We start from the raw sequence: 13,405 nt of genomic DNA on the forward strand, positions 1-13,405 counted from the left end.
ACATCTTTGGGGTGCAGGGTAGTAGCTAATATGTAGAAGACAACACCATTACAGAAAGAGGGGAAATTTAGGATTTGTCCTAGTGTATTTTCCCATTCTCATGCAAAAAATGCAATGAGATTTTTTTTTTTAAATGGCTACATGCAGAACCACTCATTACCTTCAATAGAAAGTACTCGTGAGATTTGGCCCTAAATTGGACAATACATCCCAGACTTCCAGCACGTAATACGCTGGGTGACCAGATGGAAGTGACATCTCAAAATTATCTTTGTATTCATGCTGGCATTGTTCGCAGATAAAATGTCTTTTAAAGGATGGACCCATATTAGCTTGTTGCTGATGAGAATTCATTTGAATGTAACATCTGAAAGAACCAAAAGCCATTTCTTTTGCATCACAGGAGAGAGATCTTTGCAGCACCTGAGAACTGCTCTTTTGATTAACATTCAGCATATTTTTATCTTTGATGTCTCTTGGGGGTGTTGCCGGCACGCAGTGCCGAGAGGCTGAACAACAGCTTGAGTTGGTTTGTTACCCGGTGTGCTACACCCAATAATCACAACGGGGTGGAGAAGCAGAAAAGTTTATTTGAAGCTTTAAAAAGGTACAGGGAGATTTGAATCTCAAATCCTGTACAACAGAGCAGGAAGTTACACAGGCTTTTATACATTCTTTTTCCCAGCATACTTATCCAATAGCAAGCTGCTTCAAGTATCCATATAGCCAGCCAATCCAGTTCCCAGCTAGTTCCCTGATTCTCTGTATTATTTGTTAAACTATACATAAAGCTGCTTTATTTAGCATTGTTCTTCCATATCTTCCCTGTTTGGCCTTGCTTTAGGCAGTCTGACTCTGCAACATATTGTTGCAGATTTTTAGCATAACTGCTGTGTGTGCCTCCAGGCGGGGGGGCCAAGGACACTTGGGCCTAGTGCGAGGGGGCTTCATCGACACTCGTGGTCTTCCATCCCCTCGAGTTACCTAGTGGCCATGCCCCAGTGTTCCCAACAACTCCCCCCTTTGAGAACACTCAACAGCCTTGGCTCTGAGTTTTCTCACTTGGGCTACTTATTTTTTACAATATGACTTTGCATAAGCACTTTGTGATAGCCCTGAAGAGAATGACATATTAACTTTTGCAAAAGAGCCCTGACACATGATACTGCACAGCATAATACCAGTAATATAAGCAATACAGGAAAGAGAATTTTTAATAGCAGGCTAAATAAACCACCAAGCCAAGACGACAAACCCCAGCCTGAAAAGAAGGTTTGCAACCAATCGTTCTCTGGGGCAGTATAGGCAACTTGTGCTCCGGCTCGGGCATGGGCTTTAGCCTGTACCACCTTTTTATAGATTTTATAACTGCTATCATTTACATATACACAACATCGGGGCCCGACGAGGGCACAAACCCCTGCTTGGGATGCCAAGAGATAGTCCAAAGCCAGCCTGTTTTGGAGGGAAAACGTCCTGAGCTGCTGTACCTTTTTATTTAAAGTTTTTACTGCTGACTCTAAATTACTAACCGAGTCCTCTAACTCTAAGGCCACTTTCTCAAGTACCATCTGTAGCCTTATAGTATAGCAGCCTACGCATGCCATGGCTGGCCCGGTAAACAGTGGCGCTATTTTCAGTACAGAGCACCCTACCAGCTTTTTGGTTGTGAGGGGATCCTTTATATTGCCCTCCTATGCCGTAGTTAGTCGCCGCAGGGTCTTTTTTTATGACTCAACAGAGGTGTCTCGGGCATTTTTAATTGTGCCGTTTAAATTACACTCGCCATAGGGACCACTACAAACCCACCATTGGCTTGCTACATTGGAGATGTTAATTGGACGGCAAGTTATATTTCCAAACCCTTTTTTTTTTTGTGGTAAGATTATTTGTAAGAGTTTTCCTAAAAGGGGAGGAATCATTATACCCACACTGCTGGCCTCCCCTGTTGGTCTTTATTTAATACCCATTAGCTCACTGTGTAATAACACAGGAGCTCTTTTCCACAGGATGCCCATAGTGATCAGATTGGTTTCGGGTAAAACATAACACTCCCACAGTGAGTACTGCAACTGAATACTTCTGGTCCTGATAGGTGGCTTGCTGTAAAGAGGTCTTATTTCAGAACGGTGAGTCCGTTCTTTTCTGCTCTTTGGTGGTGGCTAATTCTGCAAGGGTCAAGGGCAGCATGTCAAGGAGCATTCCCGTTTTGGGGGATAGTGGAGTTGGAGCACATACCCAGCAATCAGTCTGGTTTGTTAAATTAGCAACATGGTGCGCAAGCAAAACAAAGGAGTTATGCTCCCGATATGCACAGTTTGGAAATGCCAATACAGAGAATAACAATGTTACCCAATTAATTATTACCAGAGTTTTCCCAACCCAGGGTCTTTAGTACCTGGGTGGGCCCATTTTAGCATTAAGGTGCCCGCTATTTGTGTCTTTTAAACAGTAGCTTTAGCTCGAGATCTCACTAGATGAGGAGTCAGCAGGTTGGAGGTCCACTGTCCTGCTGACGAGGGGGCAGGTAATGCCTTCAGACGAGAGTGATGGATCCAGTTCTTGTGTCCCTTGATCTTTGCCGCTGTATGGGAGATCAGCAGGATGGTATAGGGACCTTTCCACTTTTTCTGGAGAGGCTTGTCTTTCCAGGTGCGAACAAGCACAGAGTCACCAGGCTGTAAGGAGTGAACGGGAGAGTCCAAGGGGAGAGGCTGGGAATCCTTGGTATACCTGTGAAGAGACAAGAGAACAGCAGACAGGGAACACATATACTGTGACAAAAAACCATTACCCAACTCCCATTCCCCTGACAGAACTGGGGTGCCATTCATAGGCCATGCCCTTCCAAACATAATTTTAAAGGGACTGAGCCCTAATCTACCCTTAGGGAGAACGCGGATATGGAGTAGGACGAGGGGCAAAGCATCAGGCCATTGCAGTGAGGCTTCTTGGCACACTTTTGAGAGATGCCGTTTAAGGGTCTGATTGGTACGCTCCACTACCCCACTGGCTTGCGGTCTCCAGGGCGTATGGAGTTTCCAGGGGATCTGTAAGGTATGTGAGATGCTTTGAATGATTTTTGACGTGAAGTGTGTCCCGTTGTCAGATTTCATCCACAGGGGGAGTCCAAAGCGAGGAACGATCTCCTTAACAAACTTGAGGGCCACTGTCCTGGCAGTGCAGTTACGGCATGGGAAGGCTTCTGGCCATCCGCTGAACCAATCCACTATGACAAGGAGATATTTGAACCCTTGGATCCGGGGAAACTCAGTAAAGTCTATTTGCCACACTTGTCCGGGGCCCGGAGTGGGTTCCAGGGCAGCTGGTGGCACAGGATGTCCCGATCGGGGGTTATTCTTTTGGCAGACTAAGCAGTCTGCTTGTACCTGGGCAGCCAGGGGTCGGAGTCCGGAAGTGATAAAGTATTTTCCCATTAGCTGGATAAGTGCTTCCCTGCCAGCATGAGTGGTTTGATGTAGTTTCTGAAGCACTGGCCGGATTGGGCCCTTTGGTAAGAGGACCTTCCCTTCTGGGGAATGGAGCCATCCCTCCTTTTCCCGGAGACTGAGTTTGTCAGTTAGCTGTCTCTCCTCCCCAGAGTACTGAGGGGTTGGTCCTACTGATGGGATAAGGGCATGCATATGGGCGTTCTCAGCCTGAGGGGATGGCAGGGTGGCAGCATGCTTAGCCTCTTTATCTGCCCGGGCGTTACCTCTGGCCACATCTTGATCCTCCCTTTGATGGGCTTTACAGTGTACCACCGCCACTTCCGAGGGGAGTTGTACGGCTTCTAGGAGCCGGAGGATTTGGGGCCCGTACTTGACTGGGGAGCCTTGGGCTGTCAGCATTCCCCTTTGCTTCCATAGGCCAGCATGAGCATGCAGCACACCAAAAGCATACTTTGAATCAGTAAAAATGTTGACCCGCTTTTCTTTTGACAGTTTAAGTGCACGGGTCAGGGCTATTAGTTCGGCAAGCTGGGCAGAGGTCCCAGCAGGCAAACCTTCAGCTTTCACAGTGTCATGGAGGGTCACAACAGCATAACCCGCCCTCCTTTGCCCATTTATTACAGTACTGCTACCATCAGTGTACCACTTATCATTTGCATTTGGGAGGGGTACATCCTTTAAATCCGGACGGCTGGAGTACTGGACATCTATGATCTCTAAACAGTTATGTTTTTGTTCCTCTGTTTTTGGCAAGAGGGTGGCTGGGTTAAGGGAGGGGCAAGGCTGTAGGGTGACTTCAGAGTTCTCTAACAGCTCAGCCTGGTACCGATCCGAGCCTGGGTGAGCCAAAGCCCTCCCTTTGCAGCCAATAAGGCTCGGACCATATGGGGAGTATAGATTTGCATAACCCCTCCCAATGTTAGCTTCTTTGCTTCCTTAAGCACTAGGGCAGTAGCTGCGACCGCCCGTAAACATGCCGGCCAACCCTTTGCAACCTGATCCAGTTGCTTAGAAAAATAAGCCACAGGACGTCTCCATGCTCCTAACAGCTGTGTAAGCACTCCTAGGGCCACCCCCCTTCGTTCATGTACATACAACTGAAACGGCTTAGAGAGATCCGGCAGGCCCAGAGCCGGGGCTTCCAACAATTTTCTTTTCAGGATTTTAAATGCCCTATCAGCCTCTGGGGTTCAATAGAAGGGGTCATGATCTGCTCCTTTTACACAGTCGTACAGGGGTTTAGCCCACAGTTCAAACTCTGGGATCCATATCCTGCAAAAGCCTGCCATACCCGGAAATGCCCTGAGCCGCTTACAATTATTTGGAGAGGAACTTGACAGATAGATTCCTTTCTTTTTTTTTTTACTTGAAGGCTGACGCTCCCCTTGCCTTAGCTGTAACCTGATCCCTCTCCACCTCAGACAACAGGGTTCTCAGGAGGATATTACAGTCGTCTTAATCGGCTTGTGACTACTGAGGCACCCCTTAAAGACTGAAATAAACCTGCTTGGGTTTGTTGAGAATTCCCCAGCCTGTGTTTTAAAAGCTGCTAAATCTATTGGATTGAATGGCACATGGGTGTAAACTTGCATAGTGGTAGCCTGACGTCCGTCTGCCCCTGGGCAAGCCACAACAGTCTCGGTAAGCAAAGGATAGAGTCCCACCGAGGGGGCAATCTCTGTAACCCGAGGCATCCTACCCTTATACGGTGGGGGTGTGGGGGCCGAAGGGGACACCGGCTCTGCCATTACAGTGGGGGTGGGGGTCTGGGGACTAACATTAGCTGCTACCGAACCAGTCGGAGTTAGATTACAGTGCTGTAAAATATCTGGTTAAGTACATAAAGTCAGAAACAAATGTGCATACATATGTTCATTTCATTTACCCATTTACTGACAAAACAAAACTAATTGGAGGATCGTGTTGTAATTAATTGACCCTTCTGGTGGCCACCACTTCTGGTCCTCGAGTTGATATTGAGGCCAGTCAACTGTACAGAATTGTTTTAATTGGCTCTTAGTCATTGGATCCGCACCAAATACCTTTCAGTTTGCTAGAATGCACTCTAGGGGCGTACACCGTGCCCTAACCCCTGAGCTCTGTCCCTGTCCCATACCTACAGGGTAACTCTGGGCGCCCCCAGGTTCCACAGAGCATATAATCCGGATTTTAAAAGGTTCCTACCTTATCCAAGGGACCGGTTTTTTACCGTGGCCTGCAGCTGCTCCTCCCCCATGTTTAAGGGACTGGTTCTTTACCGCCATCCACAACAGCTTCTCCACTATATGAGTGCGTTGCACCATTGTGCCCTCTGGGGTCGATCAAATCGCGTCTCCTCCGAGGCCCCCGATGAACTCACCGGTGCGCGCTGGGCGTCGGTTCTCGCCGCAATCCTTGACCTCCAGGAGGGGTCCGGGCAAGGCTAAATTATGTAGTTAAATGTAGTTAAATCAGATGTGTCCCAAATACACAAAGGGAGGCTGCTAACATAAGCATTGTATTTAATATACCATTCAATTTTCCCACTGCATTGTTGCTAAACTGTTGTAGGCCCAACGCAGGAGTTCACATTCCTAGGTACTGTGAACATCCCCATGGGCTCTGTTAACACAGGAACCAGTGCCATTCATTGCTTAATCATTGCTAGTGTGAAACGATGAGCGTGACAGTCATGGAGCTGCTGTGTGCTAATCTATGGAGTGATAGAACGTAGTTATTGAGAGACTGTATAATTTATGTTGTGGTAGTGAAATGTTTACTATACAATAGTGGCTGTGGGAGGAACAAACAGCCAAGCAAAGCAATACTGGAGCTTCTCAGATAAGAACACTTAGACATACACTTGGCCCATTGCCTTTCAAGTGTAAGCTTCAAGGATCATGGCTCCTCTGCCTCTGAGTTGTAAACATTGTTCTGCCAGAGATAGATTTACCAGATTAAAGGGCATCTCTACACTACAGTTAGGAGGTGTGATTGCAGCACATGTAGCCATACCAGAGCTCTCCTAGATCTTGCTAGACGAAGGCTAGCTTGAGTAACAATAGCAGCAGGGGCAGACAGCCACACTAGCTGTTCCTGTATGTACCCGGACTCCGCACCCTCACCCCCCTATCCCACCTCCTGGCTGCTGTGATTATCCTGCGACTGTTAGTCAAGCTACCTTTGATCTAGCTAGACTGAAGCTAGCTCAGGCATGTCTACAGGAACTGCAGTCACACCTCTTAAGTGCAGTGTAGGCATATCCATAGTGCCTTGCCCTGGGAAGGGGAGCAAGTCTCCAGGGCTGTCCAGAGAATATCATGGAGCTCTGACAGGGAGGAGAGAGGCTGACAGACAGAGTGGTTTTGCAGAAGCGTCTATAGGAAGTTTATCTTCCACATAGAGTCTGTAGTAAGACAACCACCTGGTGAGCTAGAGAGGCATGTAGTGTGCCTTATTATTAAAGACCACTTTTCTCTGAAATGCTTTTGTTCTAAATAATACTTTGCTTGAAGGAGGCTGTTTGGTCACCACTGTCATTGCCCCCCGAGGGAACAGAACTATAGGGTCTGGACATGTCTGCTGAGGTGGATACACAGAGGACTGCAAGCCAGGGCCTAGTCTGAGAGTGGGAGAATCATGTTATTTTGCCCCCCCCCTTCCCGAGACAAGTGACAGCCCAGGGCCTGAGATCTAGATGGGGTGCACTTGAAGAGGCCAGGAGGGGTCAGAGGTCTGGTTTGTCCAGTAACTGTGGGTTGGTCTAATAAAAGATGTATACTCCGGGACAAGATGGGCCATCTTATAAGACAGGTCGCTTAACTAAAGGAATTGGGTTGTTTTTTTTTTAATAAGAGGGAATGCAGGGGAGATGGACTACAGCAACAAAATGCTGGACTTGAATCCATTCCTACCTTTCTTTGATTTGCTGAACTGAGATGCCGTGGACGGGTATTAGCGTATATTAGATTGAGAGATTTTTAAAGCTAGAAGAAGGATTGTTATGATCTAGTCTGATTTCCCATATGAGGCTGTAATATTTCACCTAGGTGCAGTGGAGGAGGTAAGTGAATACTCAGGAAACCAATAACTTATACCGGTGCTTAGACTATAGGTCAGGGCTGGCTAAAAACCAGAAAGGCATGTGGATGAGTCTGAAAAATTGGCAGGGCAGACATTGAGAGTTCATGCTTTTAGACAATGATGTAGCTGGTATGTTCTCCTCTAGGACGTTACCCTGCACTGGAAAGCTCTGGCTATGTAACTTATTAGCTAACATGGTGGCAACAAGACGGTTATAACCTTTCCTGCGGTGCTCAGGAAGGGTATAACTGTGAATCATGGTGGCAAACTGATCTGTCAGACTCCAGGAGACAGGGTGTCCATTGTCATCTAGCACGCAGATGCTGGGGAAGCAGTGAATGAGGTTGGCAATGTACCCTGGCATTGCTCGCTGCCTCCCCGTCACCAGGTTTCATTCAGCAGGCTGGTATAAGAGACATCAAGGTAAGCCAGTCTTGGTGCAGGGTCCATCCTGGGAGAAGGAATAGGAAATGCGTTAGGCAGAATACTTCATCCTTAAGCCACTGAAGCAGAATTAGAGCCATCTTTCCCAGTTCAATGGCTTTCCTGTTCTACTTCAGAAAAGGAAACTAAAGAGCGCTAGGCCAGGCTAGAGATTGGAGGATTAGTGCCATTGCTGCATGAGAAGTCTAGATGGGAGGTCCAGTCCTTATCTGCCAGGTGCCCAGGGAGGTGTTATGTCTGAGTCCTGGGAGTAAGCTTGTAATACAGAGGTGGGCAAACTGCGGCCTGCGGGCCACATCCGGCCCACAGGACCGTCCTGCCTGGCCCTTGAGCCCCTGGCCGCTCCCCTGCTGTCCCCCCTCCCCCACAGCCTCAGCTCGCCATGCTGCCAGTGCTCCAGTGGCTGGGTCTGGCCGCAGTGGCATGGCGGCTGGCAGTCCTGGTGCTCCAAGGGGGTGGGGGAGTTGGAAAAGGGGCAAAGGGTCCTGGAGGGCAGTCAGGGGACAGGGGGGTTTGGATGGGGGTGAGGACCAGCGTGTGATCAGGGAACAAGGAGAAGGGGGGGTTGGATGGGTCAGGGGTTCTGACTGGGGACAGTCAGGGAGCAGGAAGTGGGAGGGGTTGGATAGGCGGTGGGGCCAGGCTGTTCGGGGAGGCACAGCCTTCCCTACCTGGCCCTCCACACAGTTACAGAGCCCTGCTGTGACCCTCAGGCCAAAATAGTTTGCTCACCCCTGTAATATGTGCACATGATGTTTTAAACGGTTTTAACTGTAGCAGTTCTAAGGACAAGAAATGCTTGTTGGACTGCACCACCCATGATCCTATAGAGGGAGTTGAGGACCTGATTTGGAGAGTGAAAAAAAAAAAAATCAATCATGGTTACCAACACACCTCAAGGTCTGTCTTTTCTTAAAAATTAAGACCCTTAATATATACACACACACACACACACACAGAGTGCCTCTCACTTCCTGGAGTTGCCTCCTCACTCCCAGGCTCTTCCTCATTCAGCCAGTTTGTGTCCCAATGACCTACCATTCTGCCTATTGTGGCCTAGTAGATAGAGAATTTGATTAGGACTGAGGAGACCTGGGTTCTGTTCCCAGCTCTGTCATTGGCCTGCTGGGGAACCGTGGTCAAGTCACTCCACTTCTCTGTGCCTCAGTTTCCACATCTGTAAAGCTCTTTAAGATGGGGTCTCAAAGTCATCTGCAGTCAGAGAACCTCCCCACTGTGGCCTGCGGAGGAGATGCACGCCGGCACATTGCTGGCAATGTCTGCTACAGGTACTGCCCCCGCAGCTCCCACTGGCTGGGAGAGAGGGACATCACTAGGCACCGGGCAGAGTCAGCACCACTTCTCCTCCCGCCCCGCCCCCCCCATGAATATAAACAAGTCAAAAAAATCAAACACACACCGATCTGACGCCCACCTTGCTGCAATCCTGAAGGTTTCAACTGCTCAGCCACTGAGGCCAAACGTCAAACTGACAGAACTGAAGCATTGCCAGGTGTCTGGCAAACACTAAAAACTCTGGCAGGCGAAGAATTGTATAAAGTTGTATGACCGTTTTATTGCTAATAAATTCAAAATAAAAATATAATATAAACGTTTTCTTTTCTGAACACCATCTTCAGTGACATTATTGGCCTGCTGGGAGGATGTGAGGACTGGTACTAGCCCTACGGTAAATTGAGTTTGAGACCCCTGTTTTAACATCTAATGAAAAGTGCTAGATATGAGCTAAGTATTATCATATTTATTGAAAATAGGAAGGATGTGATTGGACATACTGAGTTCTGACGTCTGGCAGCATGTCAGGGTCTGGGAGGATAAACATCTGGAAAGAGGATAGTTTCACATTGTTGGTAGGTCTAAACAAGTCAGTGTTGGATGCTTCATATAATCCACCCTGGAGCCCTGTGTTGGCAAAGATAAATAGTGACTCATTTAAAAAAACAATGCACATGGAAATAAAAAAATCAAAAAACAAAGCTTGGATTCAATATGAAGCTGTTTGCACATCTGAAATCTTCAAAACCCTCTGTGTTACTGCACTTTTTTCTTCCCCATTCAATACATTCTCCACAATTTCATAGATGTTAAAGCCAGAAGGAGCCATTATGATCTACTCTGACCTCCTGCACAATGCAGGCCTGAGAACCTCACCAAGTAATTTCTACATCAAGCCTGTAACTTCTGTTAGAGAGAGCACATCTTTCAAAAAGACATCCAGTCTTGATTTAAGGATTTCAAGTGGTGAAGAATCTAATCTACTATATTCCCAGGAATCAGCCAAGTCACCTACTCTGCAGGGTGTTGGAGAGTGCAAGCCTTGCTACTCCCTTCCCACTCCAAGTTGACACCACCTAAGAAGCTAAAGGAAAGGATTCAATCACAACAGGCTCCACAGTGCATTTGCTCTTCTGGAGCTCAGATTAAAAAAATGTTTTGATCTACCTCTATCTGCTGCCTGATGATGACAACTTTGAAATCTGGCCACGAATCCACCACCACTTCCTTCCCGAAGGGATTTCCTTTGTTGATATTCAGCACTGCTCCATAAACCTGCCAGATAATGTAACATGAAGTAGAGATTATAAATTGTTTTGTGCTTTAGAATAAGTTGTACTTTATGCCTTTACATTTGGTTAAGGTATTTGACCACGTATTGGATATGGAGTCTGAAATTCAAAACGGCATGCCTGACAAACAGCCCTTTGTTTAGCTTCTTGCTAAAGTTTTCAGGCCCTTTGGAACTATGGTGGAAAAGGCAGCTAACAGTCAGAATTGGTTCAAACAGGTTCCACCAGGGGAGCTGCCAGTTTTACCTCAGAACTTTGGTGCACTTGTGCCTATATGAACTCTGAGCACCCGCTGCCTCGTTGCTGTCCATCCTAGAGGCAGCCACAGTACCATTGTATTTGCGCAGCTACGTGGACTAGAAGATCAGAAGAGCAGCATCTGAAGACAACAGCATTAAGAACTGAGACTGTGCTACCAATCTCTGAACCCCACATTCTTTTCAGAGAAAGGTACAGAGGTCCTGTTGATTGCTCATCCTGCGATGATTGCAGAGCCAGGCATTTCTTTAGCATCAACAGATCCTGTTGATCTCCTACTAAGAAGCAGTTGAGATTCAGGGTCCATCAGTTGGCCATGACAATGGCGTCTTAGCATCTACTGCCTACCACCACCTAGAAATGGTGCAGTATCTGGGATTTTGTTTTAGGTTTATTTGTTTATTGCCAGGGTATCTATTTGGTTGGGCCTGGGTTTTAAACCCAAACTATCAAACCACATCTCACTGTTTCTGTTTTAAATAAAAGCTGTCATCTGTTTACTTTATTCTTTTCTCTTCTTTATCCATTTGCATTATGGGATAGGGAGGTACACTATCTTTCCCTTCTAAGCCCTGGGTGATGGACCCTTATCCAGTATCTAAGAACCTGCTACTTAGCTGCAAGGTATAGCTGGCCTATACCATCCTCATCATAGTTAACGTTGCAGGGTTAACATTAAGAACCAGAGAGACCATTTTGAGGCCTGCCATCTTGGCTGACACACATGAGACTGAACCAAGGACTCCCAGAGCTAAAAGCACAAATTCCAAGAGCTGGAGCTAAAGAATCAGGCTCTCCAACAGATCTGTGTCCTCTGTTGATCAGACACAGAGGGAAGTCCATTAGACACACACTGAGCAGTGGGTTACACCATCACATTGGTGAATCCACTGCTCTCAGGTACAGGCTTCCTTGATAGTCAGTTGTAGTAGCAAAGAAACTTCTCTTCCCCCACCCCCCCGGCTCTGCTTCCATCTTGCCCAACATTCTGATTCCCCAAAGGAGATAGCTCAGAAAAGAGAAGATCAGATCTATTACTTTGTGTGATTTGGGGAAGTTCTGCATTAACATTTTCTCCAGCATCTGCAGTTTCATGGAACAGTTCAGCACCAGCATCTTCCCAAAGCATGTAGCAATGGCCTGAGTGGGAACAGCTAGACATATATAGGTCTTATCCATATGTATCCTTATATGAGGGGAATGCCCAGGCTTGAGACTTCAGCCCTGAGGCTTCTGCTGAGGCTCGGAGGTGGGGGGTGGGAGATCAATGGGTCATTTGTTTTCAAGGGTCTGGTGGGTATCTATGGCAAATTGAATGCACTAAACTCAAACTCCTCAAGATAGGAAAACAAATACTAGATATGAAAGAAAATCCAGGAAGTCATAAAGAAACTTTGTCTTTGGACATACCCCACTGAAAAGGGAGTTGCTGAGATGTTTCTGCTGTTAGACTTTTTAAAAGAACAGAGTGAAAGGGATCAAAATGCTCAAGACCAAATAATTACTCATTTGTCTCGATTGTATTCCCATTATGGATATTTTCCTGGTGTTTAACATGATCTCCTGATACCTGTTGGATTCTTGATAACAGTTAAGGCTGGAATGGTGTTAAGTATAGCTCAACAAAATCTCATAGAATTGTCAAGTGATCACTATGCTAAAGACCAGGTTTCATATCTAAAATACCAGGAATTCTAGATTTCTGTTAAAGAAGAGTATGGAGAACTCAGTGATGAAGCTATGAAAGCGCTGCTTCCATTCACTTCAAGTTATATCTACGTTTGGGTTTTCAGCAATGTTCTGGGAATTAATTCTGGGAAAATTAAGTACAGAAATATTTAAACTTGGAAAATGACTTACATCTGCAGCTAACAGAAATTTAGCCAAACATCGTGCAACTATGCAATTTGAGACAGGCCCATTTTTCTCACTAAAATCTTAGACTGTGTCCAGACATGCTAAAAAATTCATAATTTCAAATGACAGTTTTAAAAACCCAGATCAGATCACATTATATAATTAAACTGGAATTGAATAAGGTTGCAAAAATCCAAGCTATAGTGTCCCTCTTGAATCTAGTGTCCTGAACTCTAGAATCTTCTGTCCTCAGTTGGTTAAAAAAACAAAACGGTATTCAGTTGTGGGGAGCCACTAAATTTGAAAATATCTGTAAGAGCCACATTACTAAAAAGTTTGGGAACCACAGGTTTAAAGAAGAAAAATGTTTTTCTTGATAACTGGGAAAACTAAGTTATAGCTCATTGAATATCTGCTCACTGCTAGCTAGATCACAATTTGATTTAGATGGTTGTGGTGGTCACAGAACTTCCTCACATCTTTTATGGTTCAACTGCCATAAAGCCTAATCCTAATGAAAAACATCTAAAAGATTTTTGGACAGTCTTCAATCATGGATATGGTATTTCTGTCTTAGACATCAACTTCTTGATTACTGCAGAGCAGGGAGTGATTCCTCTACACATTCTCATATGAGATGCAGTGCTTGAATTATGGGGGCAAAAGCAGGGGGGCCCTTCACGAATGGGGACAGTCCTGGCTCCTGGAGGCAATGTTGAGCAAAGTGCCAGAGTATCCATTGGC

The 13,405-nt window shown here is 46.2% G+C and overlaps 1 protein-coding gene and 1 long non-coding RNA gene across 2 annotated transcripts; both read right to left on the reverse strand.

Moving 5' to 3' along the window:
* Positions 1–539: 539 nt before the first annotated feature.
* Positions 540–6,054, reverse strand: LOC311518043. Its single transcript, XR_014710870.1, has 3 exons — positions 5,963–6,054; positions 5,637–5,874; positions 540–2,733 (listed from the first exon to the last, which is right to left on the reverse strand). It is a non-coding gene; the product is annotated as an uncharacterized lncRNA (long non-coding RNA).
* Positions 6,055–7,539: 1,485 nt separating this feature from the next.
* GLYATL3 (glycine-N-acyltransferase like 3) lies at positions 7,540–11,920 on the reverse strand (the record flags this gene model as incomplete). Its single annotated transcript, XM_084624172.1, is given in 6 exon segments — positions 7,540–7,871; positions 7,874–7,895; positions 7,899–7,965; positions 9,755–9,906; positions 10,422–10,529; positions 11,843–11,920. Coding segments are annotated over 6 exon segments (759 nt in total).
* Positions 11,921–13,405: the final 1,485 nt, after the last annotated feature.

The sequence above is a fragment of the Lepidochelys olivacea genome, assembly GCF_965140295.1.
Source record: "Lepidochelys olivacea isolate rLepOli2 genome assembly, chromosome: 3".
Taxonomy (NCBI): Eukaryota; Metazoa; Chordata; order Testudines; family Cheloniidae; genus Lepidochelys; species Lepidochelys olivacea.